At 35.9% G+C, this 20,875-nt stretch overlaps 1 protein-coding gene across 3 annotated transcripts; it reads right to left on the bottom strand.

Annotated features, from left to right (window-relative positions):
• Positions 1 to 1,762: 1,762 nt before the first annotated feature.
• LOC131948080 (G protein-coupled receptor kinase 5) lies at positions 1,763 to 13,983 on the bottom strand. 3 transcript variants are annotated; one of them, XR_009387968.1, is made up of 17 exons: positions 13,796 to 13,983; positions 10,220 to 10,315; positions 9,803 to 9,915; positions 9,633 to 9,710; positions 9,364 to 9,467; positions 9,121 to 9,213; positions 8,800 to 9,004; positions 8,454 to 8,644; positions 8,317 to 8,354; positions 8,135 to 8,224; positions 7,604 to 7,692; positions 7,363 to 7,482; positions 7,122 to 7,259; positions 6,896 to 7,033; positions 6,655 to 6,789; positions 3,585 to 6,154; positions 1,763 to 3,516 (listed from the first exon to the last, which is right to left on the bottom strand). XR_009387968.1 is itself a non-coding variant. In XM_059309583.1 (16 exons), exons 1-16 carry the CDS (start codon positions 13,845 to 13,847, stop codon positions 6,134 to 6,136), a joined length of 1,701 nt encoding a protein of 566 aa, XP_059165566.1. In that variant the 5' UTR covers positions 13,848 to 13,983; the 3' UTR covers positions 1,763 to 6,133. The 3 variants fall into 3 exon arrangements, 1 of the variants encoding a protein (XP_059165566.1); XR_009387969.1 differs by having other exon boundaries at positions 1,763 to 3,332; XM_059309583.1 differs by having other exon boundaries at positions 1,763 to 6,154.
• Between the last annotated feature and the right edge of the window lie 6,892 nt (positions 13,984 to 20,875).

Raw genomic sequence — 20,875 nt, 5'->3', positions numbered from 1 at the left:
AATGATGTATTATTGTAAGCACCAGCTGGATACTAAAGAGTAATCAAGTTTTTTTGCTGGCCTAAGGAACTCTTCTAACTTAAATGTTTTAGTGATTTCGATTAAATTAATCAAATGTAACATGACATCAGTACATTGTATTGTGTGTGACGAAAAACTGTCAGAGGAGAGTCAAACTAAATATTGTGACAGATGAATCAAACAAAACGTGACATAAAGACTCAAATAAAACGTGACATGGAGAATCAAACAAAATTTTGTGACATGAATCAAACAAACGTGACACGAAGAATCAAACAAAACGTGACATGAAGAATCAAACAAAACGTGACATGAAGAATCAAACAAAACGTGACCTGAATCAAACAAAACGTGACATGAATCAAACAAAACGTGACATGAAGAATCAAACAAAACGTGACATGAAGAATCAAACAAAACGTGACATGAAGAATCAAACAAAATGTGACATGAAGAATCAAACAAAACGTGACATGAAGAATCAAATAAAACGTGACATGAATCAAACAAAACGTGACATGAAGAATCAAACAAAATGTGACATGAATCAAACAAAACGTGACATGAAGAATCAAACAAAACATGACATGAAGAATCAAACAAAACGTGACATGAAGAATCAAACAAAACGTGACATGAAGAATCAAATAAAACGTGACATGAATCAAACAAAACGTGACATGAAAAATCAAACAAAACGTGACATGAATCAAACAAAACATGACATGAAGAATCGAACAAAAACATGACATGAAGAATCAAACAAAACATGACATGAAGAATCAAACAAAACATGACATGAAGAATCAAACAAAACGTGACATGAAGAATCAAACAAAACGTGACATGAAGAATCAAACAAAATTTTGTATGTCTTGTTGTGACTTGTTCAAACAGATACTTTATTCAAAGAGTTGCTAAAAAATCATTTAATAAAAACAATTTGTATATTGTAGCAGAACACATTTGAACCAAAAAATATATATAAATATATAACAGAGTCACAGTGACATTCATTTATCCATTATTATACACATGGACACAAGTATGAAAACATGCAAAAATAATCTGAATGGATATAAAATGTACAGGAGTCATCAGCGTGGCTTGAGATTGTACACATTTACATGAAATCTTGTTCAATCAGTAGGAATCCAGCCTACCAGACCTGGACAAAAATAAATAAACCCAGAGCTAGCCACTCTCCCATTCAGCCAGGGGAGGCACACATCCTTGTCATGACAGGGGTTACAGCAGGCAACTACTTCATCAAGCAGTACCTGCACATTCAAACAGTTTTTAACATCAAATACAAACATAAGAATTCTGAGTGGTTAGCACAGTGGTATGGAGAAGGAAAAAAAAAATCACACAATATAAATGGAGTATACTGAATAAAAATGATGTGTCTGCCAAGTATTGTCTATAAATAAGTAGTGGTAAGCCAAAAATGATGAAATGTGTGGTTTTAGCTCTTAAGTTTGTGGGTGTGTGGTCCCATGGAAAGTCAAGGAGAAGAGCAGGCAAGAAGCCACACAAGGCAGCAATCAACCACTGGCTGACAGACATGGGCAGCACACTAAATGCCACTCTATCAGAACTCAAGTATGACAAGGATTATGACATACGCTACCTGACACTACTCTCAATCCTCTCATGTATTACCCCCCTTTCTATTAACTGGATGTACTGGCAAATAATTTATTGAATTATTTTACAATTGAAGTTATATGTTTTTATAACCGATTTAAATCTGAATTATCTTATTTACATGACACCTGTTTTCTTTCAACCACGAGCTAGTGGTATTTTAAGCTGTCTATGACCCCTCCATCTTTATACACAAGTAGAAGAGGTTAGATATCAAGGACATACAAATAGGATGCCTAAGTAACAAAGTTGACATCTACAAAAACTTAGGAAGCAACTAATGAAATGTGACCAAAAAATGTTAGTCCAAGTCAAACAATGTGGAGAGTACATCACAGAGTGAAAAAAAGCTGAGGCTAAAATGCATACATGATTGTACAAAGAAGTTCTACAAGTTTGTGCATGCAATTACAATAAGTTACATGAAATAAACTATCTTTAAAACATTGCTACTAGTATTTGTACACAGAAGCCCATTGCATACAATGTGATTCCAAGGCTTCATTACTTGCCTGCCTGTCATAACTAAGCTCAGACACAGCAACATCAATGTAAGACCTGCTGACAAGAGTGAGCATCACTTGCCTGCTGGTGGGAGGGGGGGAGGGAGAGGATGGGTGCACCCCCTGCAGTCAGCAACCAGCTTGAATACTAGAGGATCTTGACTAGACCTTTTGGGTTAAAAGATGGGACAATCTTTAGTGTATTCATAGGACACTTGTTCAATACACTGGTGTCTTTATCATGGCAAGACACCTGCTCATATGTGAACTACAGGAAAAACATTGGAACAAAATCAATGAGAAAAATACTGCTGTTAAAATACATCAATTTGAAACAGAGTCAGTTTGAGCACAAATTTGAAATGAAGGAATAAACTCTTGTTAGAATGTGTCATACAGATGGTTGTGCAAAAACATTGAGGAGCTGATAGTGTCGCACAAACTTTCTTACTTTTTGACAGTCACTGCTGACAACTGTCTCACAAACTTTCTTACTTTATGACAGTCACTGCTGACAACTGTCTCACAAACTTTCTTACTTTTTGACAGTCACTGCTGACAACTGTCTCACAAACTTTCTTACTTTATGACAGTCACTGCTGACAACTGCCTCACAAACTTTCTTACTTTATGACAGTCACTGCCTCACAAACTTTCTTACTTTATGACAGTCACTGCCTCACAAACTTTCTTACTTTATGACAGTCACTACTAGAGTGACACATGTCTTACATTATGACAGTCACTATAGACTGACAACTGTCTCCCATTATGACAGTTGATCAGTTCTATTGACAAACAAAAGGTTAAACAAAATAAATTATATTCAAAGAATATGTAACAAAGCCTTGGGTATGATTGTTTGCATTGAGGATGTGCTTCAATGAATTTTAACCACTCAAGCTAACTTCAGGTAAAATCTGGTATAAAAAATGGTAACCTACCAAAAATATTAAGCATAGAGTTAAAAGAACTAAAAATGTGTTTACATTATGGCAAGCAATATTTTCTATAACAAACTCAAGTTGACAAGATCAAAAATAGAGGTAAAAATGAATTATTAAACAGCATTAAATAACTAACACTACGTCATTGCACATGACAACTAAAATGGTTTAGAATTGGTCAGTACATCACAGCCATTGACCCCTTACATACCTTGTGTAGCTAAAAAGTTGTCACCTCTATGCTATAAGTGGTGCATGTACCCCTTACATACCTAGTGTAGCTAAAGTTATGTCACCTCTATGCTATAAGTGGTGCATGTACCCCTTACATACCTAGTGTAGCCTAAAGTTATGTCACCACTATGCTATAAGTGGTGCATGTACCCCTTACATACCTAGTGTAGCCTAAAGTTATGTCACCTCTATGCTATAAGTGGTGCATGTAGGCCTACCCCTTACATACCTAGTGTAGCTAAAAGTTGTGTGTCACTTTAAGTTGTGCATGTACTCCTTACATACCTTGTGTACTTAAAAGTTTAGTGTCACAGTAAAGCTGTAAGTGGTGGGGGTGCCAGTTTTTTTAAATGCAGTATCATATGGGAAGCAACTCAGTACAGCAGATATTTTAAATGCTTAGTTTCTAAAGCCTTTACAACAGTTAGGATAATTTGGTCAAACAAAAGTCATGACTTAAATTTTTGTAACTGAGAACCAAATGATGTTTAGAACAAAAATCTTTAAGTAGCAGTTAGCACTATCTACCAATGCTTCACTTCCCTTTTGTACAATACAAGATACATTTCTTTTAATTGTGTATAATTTAAATGACTAGCTTTCACAGCAAAAAAAATATCTTGCCCTAAAGTAACTCCAGCAAAAAGTATGTTACATCAACAATAAGTCAAATATACTTTCCACAAAATGTTTGGTAAATCAGCAAAAAAAAATGTTAACTAAATGTACAGCACATATTTATCAGCAAAATATATACTTACTAAAACACACAAATGAAACATATTTAATGACTGTTTTAAAAGCCTTATGCAACAATGCTGTTAGTAGGTAATCCAATAAAAAATTTCTTTTTACTGTAGAATGAGAAAAGAGCGACTCTGTTTGACAATGCTATTAGAATATGATAAAGTTGTAAATGAAAATAAAATATACAACTAACCCATTGCACTTGATGGGGAAAGTTCCAGCCTTAACCCTCTGTATGTCATGCCAGCAACACTACATGTTTTCAACAGTTAGTACTTACTGGATAAATAACTCTTTACACCATTACTACATCAGATAGCTCACTTTTTAAAAATATATTTATTTGCTCGCCATCCCTTTATAACACTGACCATAAAGACAGCAACATTAGATATGTTGCTTCACTATGATAGCAACTCAAGCTTTGATTTAGCAACTAATGAACCAAAAATGGCATTTTAAAAATCCTGTACTGCTCAAATAGAGACCCAGCTGACAGACAATATCAGTAATTTCTAGCCACTAACTATACAGCCAAACGCTAGCTTGTATACATAGTATACATTAAACTGTTATGTTTAGAGAAGCTATTCTTAATTAGTTGGAGAGTGAGGCATGAATACAAAGTTTTTATTATTGACTTGAAATGTAAGTGAAATTTAATGACCTCTATATGGGAATAAAATGGACAAGTGAATCATTAATTTAGCAATCTGCACATCTCTAGTCTAAAATAAAGTGGTTCAAGAAGAATAGAATCAACACTTCTATCAACAAGTTGAACATAAAAAATGAGCAAGTACTAACACAACCTTTGAAATAGCTGACAACAAAGTTATGCTATCCACATCATCTCAAATCATATCACTTTGTCCAAGTAGAAATCTTCTGAAACTGTAGAATGTTACCACTAGTATTTTTAATGCTGCTTTAAGAATTGGATTTCTCAAGCATGTGGATGGAAAAGTTGGACTCTTATGAACAGGCCCTTACTAGGAAATGACTGCACGACTTAGATTGTCTGTAACAGAATAAGCTAAAGCCAAGTTGAAAAATGTTTGTTCTCGTTGTTTGCCTTCAAGCTAAACAACAAGCTATAACTAGTTTATCTTTGAGATCACTGTAACAATAGGTTCAAGTCTGTTATTTCACACTGATAATAAACTATCTTGTGGAACTAGGTTAGTTCAATCGTTATTACATCACTACATAACATTTTGTTCTGTTTTGATTCATATGACAATGCTGGAAATAAGATAAATGCTATCAACACACTCAAATCACACTTTAAAAAGGAAACTGCCATGTAAAACTGTTAATTTAAAAATAATAATTATGTATGTTTAAAGAGATGAGGTTATCGTAATAATAACATTCCTTCCAGAATTAAAAAGTGATACTTTGTACAAAACACAGGTTTGGAAATACAACAACAGCAAAAAAATAAAAATAAATTGCTAGTTGACAAACAAGTGCTGAATGTTATTATGAACAACACCAAACATATGAAACCAGTATTTTTTTTTAAATTTTTGATCCAGATGACTATCTCACCAACACATTTCATTAAATTACTCCCTTGTTGACAAAAACAAACTATTTAAAAAACAAACCATTCAAATGACCAGCCGTGTACTGTCATTATGAAACAGAGAAAATGACAACATTTAGCCACTCTTACTTGATTTCTTCCTTCAGCTGTAAGAAACTTGATCCATATAGTATTGGGTCAAGCCAACAACACATGATCCATTCATGTTGTCCTTAAAATTCTAATCCATTCTTTAGGAAGGTTATGTGAATAAACTTGAAACAATTCTTGTCTTTATCTTATTAAGAAGATTTGAATAAAAGAAGTATCAGTTGCCTCATTCATTTATTGAACTGCTGTGATGACTATGAATAGAGTCAACCAAATGCCCTTCTGTAGTTTAATCCATGTAACAGATGAGTGTAAAAATAGTTTGAATTTTACATCTCCACACCAATCACCCGTACAAGAGTTGAGGTTTCCTGTCTCAAGTCCAATCATTACACACGATTTTCATCATGCTGAGAAGAAATTTCATTCAACAACATTAACACCCATGCTTGGGAACTAAACACATTTCTTAAAATTATCAATTTTTTAAAAATACGTTATTGCCTCAGATTTTTCTTTAAACATGATTTAAAGCAGTCTATGATTTTTCCGTGAATTGTATGTCAAGTGAGAAATAAAGACTATGGTCACTTTTATTGAGGGACATGTTTATCACATGTTAACCAATTATTCTCATTATACTGTTAAAGCTTTGTTTAATATAGTAAAAGAAAAAAATTTCTTAATAAAATGTATCAGTAAATTTTTTTGTTAAACGCAGGTATGACAAAACAGTTGCTGACTAGTGTGCATTAAGAAAATTACAAGGACCTGCATTTTGTTAATACCTCATAACAAACACAAAGTAAGGTAACTAACTTGTGTAATTATTGACTGTATAGTATTCTTTAATTCATAAATGTATCTAAAGAAGAGTTGAACAATAAATATTTAATTCATAATTCCTTACCCGCCTCCTCCTGAAAAGTTTATCAAAGAGACTTCTTTGAGGTGGTGTTGGTGGTAAACCTTCAATCAGATCCGGTGTGGGCTCACCATTGGGTCCAAACACATTTAATTCTTTGTAGCATTCTGTCTCCAGCATCTATTTCAGCAAGAACAAAACAAATAAGTTTGTAATATTTTTCCTAGAAAGGACATAAAACATTTGAAAAAAGAATATTCCTGTGAAATATATGAAAAAGATGTACCTCGTTCTGCCAGGGTATGGATACGCTGCCTGTATTGAATTTACTATAAAATGAGTCATCACTGGCATCTAGATTGACACCTTTCACAGTGGAGAACTGCTCAATATCTAACACATCTTTGCAATACACTGCTCTTGGCTAAAATAAAAAAGTCACAATTTTTTAAAATAAAATTATACTGGTTTTATTATGCTAATATTTTTTTCAATGGAAACATGCTACTTACATCTGGTACAAAAGGTGGATCCACCATTCCAGCTTCTAACCTTTTAAAGTTTATATTTCTAAAAAATGGATGAGATTTTACTTCCTCCCCACCTTCATCTCCACAGCCTAGTCGGTTTGAAGGGGATTTTTGTAAAAGCTGAAGAAAAACCGTTCAAAGTTTCAGATCAGAACAAAACAATCGTAAATGTCTTTAAAAAAAAAAAACACACACAAAAAAGAACATAATAATGATGACATACATCTGTGCATATGCTTCTACATTCTTCACTAAATTTTGATGAGTATACTTCTTGATCTTCCTTAACTCGCCTATCAACTTCATCTCTTTTTACTTTCTCTTTGCGAGCACGAAATGGTGCCTGTGAACAGTTGAAAAATATGCTTTAAAGATGTGCGCTATTTATTTATTGATTAAAGGAGGTTACAATTTGTGTAAAGATATACAAATATTTATAAAATAGTCATGTAGAGCGTGTTTACCTTCCCTTCTATCATCTCATACACTATACATCCCAGGCCCCACCAGTCAGGGCTGTAGGTGTATCTTTCATTTTTTACAACCTCAGGAGCTGCAGTAGAAAATAGAGCCCTGGTTATACACTTTATATCACCAAACTATTATAAAAATATCTTAAGACATTAAAATTATTTAACAAACATGAACAAGTATTGGGGCTAAAAAAGTGGACTTTATTTGCTAAAATGTATGTGCTTGTTTGCTAACACATGCCTTGTAAACATTGTGATTACTTTGCACAAATGTAGACCATTGCAATTTTAGCCTAATTATAACAGGATGCACTTCAGATGGTGGGCGTGCACCGTATGTCCAATACTTTGTATTCAAATTTATACTTCCTTGATTTGATGCATGACAAAGTTTTTATCAACAGAACATTGTTAATTCATTAGCATTGGAATATCAAAGTAAATCAGGAAACTAGGAAATGCAATTTTCAATTAAGTTAAGCATACTTTAGACTCAAGCAAAAAATAATAAAAAATAATTACCCATATAGCCTACTGTACCCACTCGTCCACGAATAGATTCACCTTCAGGGATTTCAACAGCTAAACCCAAATCTGAGATTCTCACATGGCCTGCAAAAAGAGTAAAAATCCTACTGGTACTCTCAGACTTCTTACAGATACAATTTTAAATACGTAAATGAAAAGATATGAAAACAACCTACCATTGTCATCTAATAAAATATTTTCTGGTTTCAAATCTCTGAAACAAAAATAAAATTTCATTTATTAACCAAACTTTAAAAATTACAATTGTTTGCTAAAAGACTGGATGACTATTTAATAAAAACAGAAATTATACCTATAAACAATTCTTTCTTTATGCAAGTCGTTCAAACCACAAGTTATCTCAGCTGCATAGAACACTGCACGTTCTTCAGGAAAACCAGGATTTCCCATGTTGTGAATGTGAAATTTTAGATCGCCTCCATTCATTATAGTTAAAACCAAACAGAGCGCATCCTTTGTCTCAAATGCATAGGCTAAGCTAACCTGCAGATAATGATTTTTGAAATACTTTAAGGAGGCTTACATACATTTTTATAAGATAAGAACTTTAGCTGAAAATGTATACAAAAAATGTTTTTAAAAAAAAAAAACATTTTACAATTATTATTATGAATTATTTAGTTATACAACATACTTACAACAAATTTTGAGTTTATTTTCTGCAATATCAATTTTTCATTTAATGCCATAGCTTCGCCTTTTCTTTTCTTTATTCTTTTCTTTTCCAATTTTTTACAAGCATACATTTTCCCAGTTGCGCGTACTTGACAAGCACACACTTCACCAAATCCACCTTTTCCTAGCACACGATACATTCTAAATGTATTTTTTGTTACTGGTTGGCTGTAGGAGTATAAATAACTAAATTAAATTCAATGGAATCTTTATTTTATTTTTAAATAGTAGAAGTTAGTTTAAAAGCTAGGTTTTTTTTAGAGTAAACAAGTACAACTGCTTACCTTTCTAACCATTTCCACTGCATAAATCTTTTAAAGTACATACTTTCTAGAAAGTCATTAAAGGGTTCTTTGCTTAAATATTCTCTAACCAATCTGTGTGCAAGTAAAAGGAACATTCAAATTATTTTTTTTTAAACGTTTGATTTCTAAGGATCATTTGATATAATAATATAAGCCTTTTAAGCTTTCAGTATAAATATTGGTCATAAGATCAACACTACCTAGATGTTTAACTTTACTTACTTGCAACAATCATCAAAAAGTGCCTTACAGGACTTTTTCTGACCCATAATATCCTTTATCTCTGAGATCTGGTTGCCATTTACATGAGTAACATAGTTTTCAGACTAAAATTAAAGAGAGAATGATTTGTTTCTTTATTAAAAAGTAAATTAAAAGGCAGCTTAAGAGGTTGATTAAAATATTTTAAAATATTCAACTTTACTCCAATATTCACACATGCAATCAGTTTTAAATATTTAATTTATAATACTAGAATACAAACAACTCACCTCTGGTCTAAGAAACTTTTCCACAATTTCCTCAGCCTTGACATGCCTTTTCTCTTCTGGGGTAATTTCATATTCTTGCTGTAAAACAATAAAATTAAAGCTAAGGTTATTCCTAGATTTAAGCGAGTGAGGTGAACATTTTTCTTATTAAATGTTAAAGTTTTTCTTACCACTACATTCAAAAAACCAATTGAACGTTGATATGGTTCCTTTGTATTGCAAAACTCTATAAATAAATGTCGACCCAATGGTTGCTGATCAAATATATAGTTAAAGTCTTGATCTAAAATAAATGCAATAAAAAACAAATATTTAAAATTAAAAATATATTATTTTAAAAGATGATAATTGTAATAGATAATTCTATTCAAGAAATTTCGAATGAGGGTCCATCTTATAAATTAAGTGTAATGCAAAAATGACGTCATGTAATTTTACAACGTCCTTACCCATTAAAAATATATCTGATGCCATAAAATGACATCAGTTTCATAAAACATTTCAGATTATTTCTAGATTAAATATCTACAAGTAAAGAAATACGTCACTGAAAATCAGTATCTTGAAAACTGAAAATGAACACTTACTGATTTTGTTTCGTATATCTGCACATTGAGATATGTGAGGAAATGAAAGTATCTGCTTCCATTTTTTACTTTTTCCTTTTCTTTTACCACCACCACCTAAAGAGTACAAATCAGCAAAGTCAGATCTTGTGATGCCTAAACTTAGCGTAATTTTTGGTAATTGCTGAGTAGTATTATTTTGATCAAAGCAATCATACGAGTGTTCTAAATGTTCAAATTTAATAACATGGAAATTATTTTTGCAAATTTTGTCTCATCTTTTAAAGACCTTTACATTAAGTACATTGGTAAAGATGCAATCAAGGTCCATTTGAAGATCATATACATATATATAAGACTAAGAAGTAGAAGGCTAATAAAATTATAAATTTTATGCATTAAGTCTGTGTTGTTATACATTGAAATAAAATGTAATAAAAAATAACAGGCTGTGTTCTTAGATAATGAATTAGTACCTAAATCTAAAATATGGATTGGTTTATTTTTTAGTGAGTTTGCTATTACATGTTGATTATAGTCTTCAAACATTTATAATAGGATGTAGACAATATTACAGGCGAAGAGCATACTGATTTAACTTTTCTCCTCAATGCAGTTACTTAAGTTGGAAGTATTGGTGTGTAAGAACTAAGGCAATATCTCACTAAGGTGCTTAAATCCTGTGATCTAATTGGTTAGTTTTAGAGAAGAAAAAACTAAATCATGTGATAATATATTCTGTATTATTAAACTCATTATTATAGCACACTGAATTACAATAAATTTAACAGAGACCTAAGTTTTATTACTGATTTTTAGATTGTAATAAAGCTAATGTAGGTCATAGTTGTTGTCGATGGGAGTGGCATGTAAATTAGGTTGTAAATTTACATGAGTATAGGGCTAAGTTTTTTTCGTGTTCAGGGTCTATAAAAATAGCTACAGGAAAACATGACACTCTAGAGAGGTGGATTTCAGCTACGGGTAGTGTTACAATAAAACTAATTGCCTAAACACATCCTGCTGACATTGTAATAATTCTTTCAAATTTGAAGATAAGATAGTATTAGCAACAAGCATGGTCTGATTTAATATTAAAACTTTCACTTGTTTCTATCATAACCATAACAGCATAAAAACTTATTAAATTTAATGTACTGCTTAATTGCAGCTTACTCCAAAAGTGTATACAATACTAGTACCCTAATACAAATAAATGCAAATAAAATGGCAATGTTCAAGGCAAGGAACATCAAACATGGTACAGAAGCACTTTTCTCCATTACTCATTACATTAATGTACAAGTCTTCTGAGCCAACCAAATTTTTTTTTTTTAAATCCCAATAGTCCCAACCTTCAGCCCTGCATATTATTATTATTTTATGGTGAGTTAACCTCTGATTATTTTGCCACCTAATCTCATAGGGTTTAAAATAGTGGTTCTCAAACTTTTTTGAGTGGCGACCCCCTTTTATATAATGTAAGTGACCGCGACCACCATATAATTAAAAATTCGAAATTATTAAGGAAATTTATAAGCATTAAAATAAGATTTTCTATCAGACTTGAATCATTCTTGATAACGATGAGTGAAATTACTAACCTCAAAATTTGCTGATGACTTTTTCTTTAGGCCTATTTATTTATTTATTTTGTTTTTAATTGGAGTAGTTTTGAAAATTTATTCTTGAAAATATATGTAGAAGCAAAAGGAACCATAATTCTAAAGGCAACCAATTTCACGTTTGGGTATGATTGGTGCAAACTACATTTTCATTTAACACGGCAAGTGACGTGGAATGATTCCGCCAATTTAAGAATTCATCTTGTAATGCTTCAGGAATGCTGGCAACATCAAGGGACGCAGATAATGGGTTACGTGTCATTGCAATTTCTTCTTTCAGTGCAGGGAAATAATGCTGCACTTTGTTGTCAAAAGATTCAAGATGCCAGAAATCTTCTTTCAAATGTTTATCTAACAATCAGATTCATCTACCACAATGCAGTTTCTCAAACATGGCAATATTTCCAAGATTTATTTTTCTTCATCAGTTTTGCAGCTTAAATACAAATGCCCCAAGATTATCATCAAAATAGATAGTATTAGTAAGAGAAGCTTCTGGTTAAGCGTATGTTGATATCTGCTAGGTATGCTACTCTCTACTACCACTCTTTGTCATTTAAGTATATCAAAAGGTCTTGTTTCCCTTGCACTTCCAAAAGGAACTTGATTTCATCTTTCAATTCAAAAACATGATTGACAACATTTCCTTTTGACAGTCAGCATACTGAAGTGTAGAAAAGCAGAGCCTTGTGATCTTTATTCATGTCTTTGCACAGTTCTTTAAACAGAAGGGTGTTTAGGGCTCCAGATTTAATATAATTTTAGCAATGGAGTCGGAAGAGTCTTGCTGGAGAGGGCATACCAGTGGATTCCCCTTGGTTAGGAAGCTAAATAATTTTCTTTTTTTACTGAAAGCCTGATTTTGAACCAGAGATGGTGCACCATCCGTACAAACCCCACAGCCGTTTTCCCATGTTAATCATCCAGTTTTTTTATATAAAAAAAGCATGTTTATTTTCTCTCCATATCTCCTCAAAAATAGCAACTTTTCTTTGCTATCATCTGAATGAATATATTTTACAAAGACAAGCAACTTCAAAAACTCACATGTGTTGAAAAGTAAACATTTGTGAAAGCTTGATGGGAGAATATTTACACTGCTGTCCGCTAATGGAATCTTCTTTAAAAATTGGGTGTTAAGTTACTGGTAGTTAACTAAATAAATACACACATGGCTGGCTAATGTCAATGCTAACCCTGTCCCTAACCCTAAGCCCTAACCCAAACCCTGGTCCTACCATATGCTTAACCCTAAGTTCTAACCATAAAATTAGTCGAGATTACAATACTACTAACAATGCAACACACTTATTTTCAATAATTTAATAGGAGTCTATTGTCGGACACCGGTATCTATAATCATCCCTTTTTTGGTGTGTTCAGAATGACTCGTCTCAATGACGTTTTAGTTTTGAAGGTTTCATAGACTCATTACTGAGAGCAACTGCACAGTATGCATTGTCTCTATCTACTCATTTTCCAGTGATGTTAGTAAAGCCGAATTTCAGATAGGGCCTATTCTTCAAAATATGATGTAGATCTATGGTTTTTTTTCCATTGCTAGGGTTTAGTCTACCAGTTGGCGCCCCCCCCCCTCCCTCCAGAAAGCCCTTGGCGACCACCAGACCACCCTGGGGGGTCAAGACCCACAATTTGGTAACCCATAGTCTAGTCAAAAACTCTAGATCTAGACTAGAAATCTAGATTTCCATGGCTGTCATGATGAATGTGGAATGATCTGCTTGATAAATTTATTTTGCATGTTGTCTCTACGCTACCCAAACAGTAAAAAGTTATAGAAGATCTAGATCAATCTAGCACTAGATTAGATAGACATCTAGATTTAGTCTACTCAACTAAAAGACTAGACTAGTAATACGAGCAGGCCTGCTGAACTTGGATTGCCTGGCCTGGCCTAGCCTACGGGGAAAAAACTACTGGTCACATTCATTCAACATGGATGATTGCCTACCTTCGCGTGCTTTCAAATAAACAGTATTAGCGACAATATTTTCAAGTTCCATTTAGTTTCCAAGCGTGCTGAATTCTGCAACAGGGCTGTATTTCACAGACCCTAATTGCATGAATTTTATCCCTAAACCCTTGGTTTCTTTAACAGGGTGTGGTAAAACTCTTAAAATGGCTGCCGTGATCATGAGAAAAGAGCTTGCTTCGTTTTCGATTGGTCGAAATTCCCTGGAACTATTCTAATGAATAAAATATTGTGGAAGCACCCATAATAATTTATAGAAATATCTATATTTCATATCGTATCATAGAATCCATAATTCAAAGGTAACTGTAGGTTGCATGGTAGATCTTGTTATTTAAAAAAAAACTGTTCCCATTGTTTGAGTAGGATCAAGTGTTAAGAACATATACGTTTAACCGTAATTAAAGATATCACACTTTGTGTATTTAGGCCGCCTATTGGCCTATAGATTTCAGGGTCACCGTTTATAATTTTATTCTCCTAATAAAAAAATAATCTGCACGTAGGCAACTTAAGTATGTTTACTATTTCAAAATATAAACCCTGATAGATGCTTTAAAATGTACGTTTTCTTTGTTGTAAGTAAGTCACAATATTACGTATGTTTTGGCATTGTTCCATTCACAGTATCGCCACAATCGGCTGTAGATCTAAGTCGTATAAACCTTTTGTATCGTGACTTTCTTTAGAACCAAACTAGTATAAAAGTATCAGCTGATTGTGGAATTCAAGCTAATATTCTAAAAGCTATTCATCGAAACATTTACCACCGGTATATCTCAATTTAGCGTAAAGGAATTGTCTCGGGTCAATGCACAAGGTCATGGTGACATTCCGGCTAGCTTTTTTTAACGCTGTTCAACAGTCTGAAGAGTATCAAGTGGGTATTTCATCGTGTTTTAACATTAACCAATAGATCCTATATAAATCAAATGAATACGCATAGATCAGAAGGACCTACATGAATTTTCTTAGATGGGAAAAAAAGACAACATCATGGCTAAACATTTTCTGAATTCTTTATGAATGAAGCTGTGTACGGCAACTAGAAAAGAGAGCAGTTCTCAGACACAATGAAACAAAATACGCCTTTACGTGCTATGACGTCATAAATATGAAGACCGCTAATCTCTCCCGCGACAGGCCAGCCGCAGTGAGTCATTTGATAAGGCGGCAGACGATGAGCGCGCGCTGCTGGTCGTTACAACAGCGAATATCAGACGGCGAACATTTTATATAACAAGACAACATTTAGATTTGCATTTTTTAACACAATTCAGTTGCTATGTCACTATATGAGAATCAACTTTGTACGTATTGTTTGATTCTATAATCTCTGCGGTTTGTTAGTATAGGTCAGGGGTCGGCAACCTGCGGCTCGCGAGCCGCATACGGCTCTTTTGATGACAAGATGTGGCTCTCGAGTTCCATGCACACATATTATTTCATTTTCAAAACTCATAAAAATATTATATTGTAAAGGAAAACAACTTTAATTGGATAAAAACACTCAGCAGGGAACAATGAGAGTAGGTGAGGTAGAAAGTATACGTCCAGCTGACAGCCGCTTGGGCACCAGCCCCAGAGCCGTGCCGTGGACAACCCCGTGAAGACAATTCCATGCTTGCCATGGCCGAAGTGCCGACTTTGTCAAATATCGTTCAATAGTGAATGTTATTTTATTCAGAATGCATTTCTTTATCTGTCAATATGCATTAATTATACCTGAGTGACTTAGTTTTTTAGTTATTAGCTTCCTACTGTTGAGCCGGGTACTGGACAGTGGGGTACGAGTTTACCCTGGGTTAAGTGGGGTGGAAGATAAGCATGGTGAGAACCAAAGGACAGAAGTGGCTGATACGGTAATTAAACCGATATCCAAGCCAGTTAGTCGGAGTTTACCGTGTTGAGGCCTGCCTGACTAATGGCAGACGTCTCCTGACATGATGTCCGTAAAGAAAGACAAAAAATGTATAAGCTTCTAAAATGGATTGGGAAAGTCCTATAGTTATATTATTTGATTACTAAATTTATCAGAACAGAGATAGCTAAAATACTTTAATATGTTTTGTGCGAAACATGTGTATGTTTTTATATAAATAAATATTATTTTATATATAAAGCTATTTAAATTTTCAAATAAAAAAAGAACATTTATTCATTTAATCCTAATTAAATGCCATAATACGAAATAAAAGTGTTAGTGGCTCTTTAAAAATTGGAAAATTTTGTAAATTGTAACTTTTTGGCTCTTCCGGCCCAAAAGGTTGCCGAACCCTGGTATAGGTTACTGACAGTGACAAGTACGATTATTTTTAATTGTCTCCCTTGCTGAGTTGCAGTTTGGCAGAGGTAACAACACTAACATCCCCAAAAGAATATGAAGTCCAAAATTGATTTCAAACGTCCATCCCTTAACGAGAATTTGTTATTGATACAACACACATACCCCCTGTTTTATGTCATTTTAACACAGACAACTTGATATTAATAGACTAGCTATTAGATAATCATAACTAGAAATTAATTTCTTTGAAAAAAAAAACTCTGGATATTTTGACGTGCGCTACAGCGATGCTTACAGAAGTGTAGGCTACGTCCTAAACCTATGTGAAAACTGCCTTCATAATTTACATGACTGCGGCATGGCGCCATTAAATACATTCTTTTAAAACCCGACTTATTTATGCTAACACACTAACCTAGAATTTTTTTGTTTTTTGGTGTGTTTTTTTTTTGTCTGCCGATTCCAGGCCGGCTGCAGTGAGAGAGAGCAACGAGGGCACGCTATCGCACTTGAGGCATTCCTTTAGAACAGTGCACTGAGGCTCGTTAATTATTTAATTGCACGGCTAAAAAGTTGTGTTTTTTAATAAGCTCATTCTGGAATTTTGTTTGAAAATAAGATAAGTTGACGGATATTTGTGAAATAAATCTCGGCCAGTTCAATTCCGATTTTAAAAAAAATGCTTAACCTAATCGTCACATATCCAACAATAGATTAATAACCTCTTAGAAATCTAATCACGAATATGATAATTTCAACCCATCTGCCATAATCACATATAGGATACTTTCTGCATGAATACGATACTTTCAACCCTCCTCCCATAATTACGAATAGGATTCAATTCAACCCACGTCCCATAGTCACGACTAGGATACTCCCAACACCCACTTCACCCATAATCACGAATATGAAACTTTCTGTTTTGGTGTCACCCTATCATTGGACGTTGTCGCCCCCTGGGGCACAGCACCCTTCAGGACATCTACATAACAGGTTTTAGGACATGTACACCAAGGGTTTTAGGACATATACAGCACGGGTGTAGGACATGTACAGCAAGGGTTTTAGGTTTTAGGACATGTACAGCACAGATTTTAGAACATGTACAGCACGGGTTTTAGGACATGTACAGCATGGGTTTTAGGTTTTAGGACATGTACAGCACGGTTTTAGGACATGTACAGCACGGTTTTAGGACATGTACAGCACGGTTTTAGGACATGTACAGCACGGTTTTAGGACATGTACAGCACGGTTTTAGGACATGTACAGCACGGTTTTAGGACATGTACAGCACGGTTTTAGGACATGTACAGCACGGGTTTTAGGTTTTAGGACATGTACAGCACGGTTTTAGGACATGTACAGCACGGTTTTAGGACATGTACAGCACGGGTTTTAGGACATGTACAGCATGGGTTTTAGGTTTTAGGACATGTACAGCACGGTTTTAGGACATGTACAGCACGGTTTTAGGACATGTACAGCACGGGTTTTAGGTTTTAGGACATGTACAGCACGGTTTTAGGACATGTACAGCACGGTTTTAGGACATGTACAGCACGGGTTTTAGGACATGTACAGCATGGGTTTTAGGTTTTAGGACATGTACAGCACGGTTTTAGGACATGTACAGCACAGGTTTTAGGACATGTACAGCACGGGTTTTAGGTTTTAGGACATGTACAGCACGGTTTTAGGACATGTACAGCACGGTTTTAGGACATGTACAGCACGGGTTTTAGGTTTTAGGACATGTACAGCACGGTTTTAGGACATGTACAGCACGGTTTTAGGACATATACAGCACGGGTTTTAGGACATGTACAGCATGGGTTTTAGGTTTTAGGACATGTACAGCACGGTTTTAGGACATGTACAGCACGGTTTTAGGACATGTACAGCACGGGTTTTAGGTTTTAGGACATGTACAGCACGGTTTTAGGACATGTACAGCACGGTTTTAGGACATGTACAGCACGGGTTTTAGGACATGTACAGCATGGGTTTTAGGTTTTAGGACATGTACAGCACGGTTTTAGGACATGTACAGCACAGGTTTTAGGACATGTACAGCACGGGTTTTAGGTTTTAGGACATGTACAGCACGGTTTTAGGACATGTACAGCACGGTTTTAGAACATGTACAGCACGGTTTTAGGACATGTACAGCACGGGTTTTAGGTTTTAGGACATGTACAGCACGGTTTTAGGACATGTACAGCACGGTTTTAGGACATGTACAGCACGGGTTTTAGGTTTTAGGACATGTACAGCACGGTTTTAGGACATGTACAGCACGGTTTTAGGACATGTACAGCACGGGTTTTAGGACATGTACAGCATGGGTTTTAGGTTTTAGGACATGTACAGCACGGTTTTAGGACATGTACAGCACGGTTTTAGGACATGTACAGCACGGGTTTTAGGACATGTACAGCATGGGTTTTAGGTTTTAGGACATGTACAGCACGGTTTTAGGACATGTACAGCACAGGTTTTAGGACATGTACAGCACGGGTTTTAGGTTTTAGGACATGTACAGCACGGTTTTAGGACATGTACAGCACGGTTTTAGGACATGTACAGCACGGTTTTAGGACATGTACAGCACGGGTTTTAGGTTTTAGGACATGTACAGCACGGTTTTAGGACATGTACAGCACGGTTTTAGGACATGTACAGCACGGGTTTTAGGACATGTACAGCACGGGTTTTAGGACATGTACAGCACGGTTTTAGGACATGTACAGCACGGGTTTTAGGACATGTACAGCACGGGTTTTAGGACATGTACAGCACAGGTTTTAGGACATGTACAGCACGGTTTTAGGACATGTACAGCACGGGTTTTAGGACATGTACAGCACGGTTTTAGGACATGTACAGCACGGGTTTTAGGACATGTACAGCACGGGTTTTAGGACATGTACAGCACAGGTTTTAGGACATGTACAGCACAGGTTTTAGGACATGTACAGCACGGGTTTTAGGACATGTACAGCACGGTTTTAGGACATTACAGCACGGGTTTTAGGACATGTACAGCACGGTTTTAGGACATGTACAGCACGGGTTTGAGTACGACTATTCTGTTGGCACCACATGGCTGTTGTACTTCCACCTGGATTAAACCCGATTCATTAAACAAGAAACCTAATTGATGAGTACCTGCTCTACAGTGGCGAAATTGTCAGTGCTTGTTCATACTTCGAATTAATGGATTAACTACTTGCATCAACTCTGGTGTTGTAGATGGTCAGTCTAGACAAAGGCGTTGCCATGTTTTAGTACATGGACACGTGAACTCTTAATTTTTGGCATCTTTTCGGGGGAGAGGGGCCATAAAATTAAAATTTCTTTTGGGCGACGCCCGGGAGGGTGCGAATACACGTTATGGTGCCCAGAGTTCCAAAGCGACTATCTTAGAACTTGGCATACGTTAAATGGGCGTCCTGCATAGCGGGTAAGGGTTACTACTATATAATATTAAGCTGTAAAACTGCAACAGGCGCAGCTGCCGGCGCCCCAGCGACTGTGTGACCCGAAGCGCCCCGGGCTTCCATGTGAGCACAATAGCGTCTACTTTCGTTTAAAAAAGGCTTTACACTAAGGACCCGATGGGCAACACAATTTTTTTTGTCTATATCAAATCAGACGCGTCTGCCGGCGCCCCGACAGGAGGAGATTTGACGTCCCGATCTCACCCGAGCACTATGACGCCTACGTTTACTTTAAAGAGTGCGATAGGCTATGGATACAATGGGTTGTTATAGTTGCTCATTAAATCGAACCAGGCACGTCCTCCTGCGCCCCGCAGGGTGCGATTTAGCTCCCCGGGTTTTCCCGAGAGTACTATGGCGCCTACGTTAGTTTTAAGAAGCACCCTACAATATTGACACGGTGGCACACGACATTCGATGATTAAATCGAGCCAGGGGTCGTTCACGGCGCCCCTGCGGTAGAGTAACCTGCGGCTCCCGAGAGCGTCGTTGACACGTGGGCGGTCGCCGAAGTGTGTTATTACGTAAAGTGATTGGCGTACACTCAAGGCTTTCTTACGCCACGCCCTGGGTGGGGCGTACTGGGCGGTAGTGTAGGTAGACACTTGCCTCGACAAATAATATGATCCAAGAAATATAGCGCCGGCATTGTTTACATTTAAATTACTCAGTTTTAGAAAACAATTTCACAAGTCTTAGATTGGTAACGCATTAATGAAACTCTCTTAAAATATTTGTCAGACTTTCAGGCTTTTGTAATGCTACGGCAAAAGACCGACGGTGGCTACTAGTCTATATCATTCTAAACTCTACACTCTTAATGTCATATGAGCTTGTTGCTGGAGCCTACTAGCAGAGGCGTAGCGACCCTTCCCGGCGCCCGGGGACATACTTCCAATTTGGCGCCCCCTCGAGAGCAAATTTTCGATTTGCAACCCCCCCCCCCCTCGAACTTTTCATTTGCACCCCCCCCCCTCAAACTTTCAATTTGGCGCCCCCCCTAAGGTCGGCGCCCGGGGACATGTGTCCCCCCCCCCCGCCCCCCCCCCCCCCCCCCCCCCCCCCCCCCCTCGCTACGCTACTGCCTACTAGATCTAGATCCTAGCCTAGGTTTTTAAATTTTTATTTATAAAAAAATCATCGAAAATTTGTTTTCTATATTTTAACCGAGCCATGTTTTGAAAGTAGCCGTAAAGATTTCTCTGAAGAAGTGGAGGTTCCGGGTTGAAATTTTTAAGATTTAGCAAAATATTTAGAAACAAAACA

Source organism: Physella acuta, unplaced genomic scaffold (genome assembly GCF_028476545.2).
Source record: "Physella acuta isolate Inbredline_101_S28 unplaced genomic scaffold, ASM2847654v3 ptg000058l, whole genome shotgun sequence".
Lineage (NCBI taxonomy): Eukaryota > Metazoa > Mollusca > Gastropoda > Physidae > Physella > Physella acuta.
The sequence above is the reverse complement of the archived record's forward strand: the minus strand, read 5'-3'. Positions and strand labels throughout refer to the sequence as shown.

Bases quoted from the DNA above. Each gene is read 5' to 3' on its own strand.
- LOC131948080 (XM_059309583.1), bottom strand. From the start codon at position 13,847: ATGGAACTTGAAAATATTGTCGCTAATACTGTTTATTTGAAAGCACGC. The intron at 9,005-9,120 runs GTAAGCAGTTGT...ATACTCCTACAG, and splicing joins CAGTGGAAATGGTTAGAAAG to CCAACCAGTAACAAAAAATA. The intron at 6,790-6,895 runs GTACATCTTTTT...TTGCTGAAATAG, and splicing joins CCATACCCTGGCAGAACGAG to ATGCTGGAGACAGAATGCTA.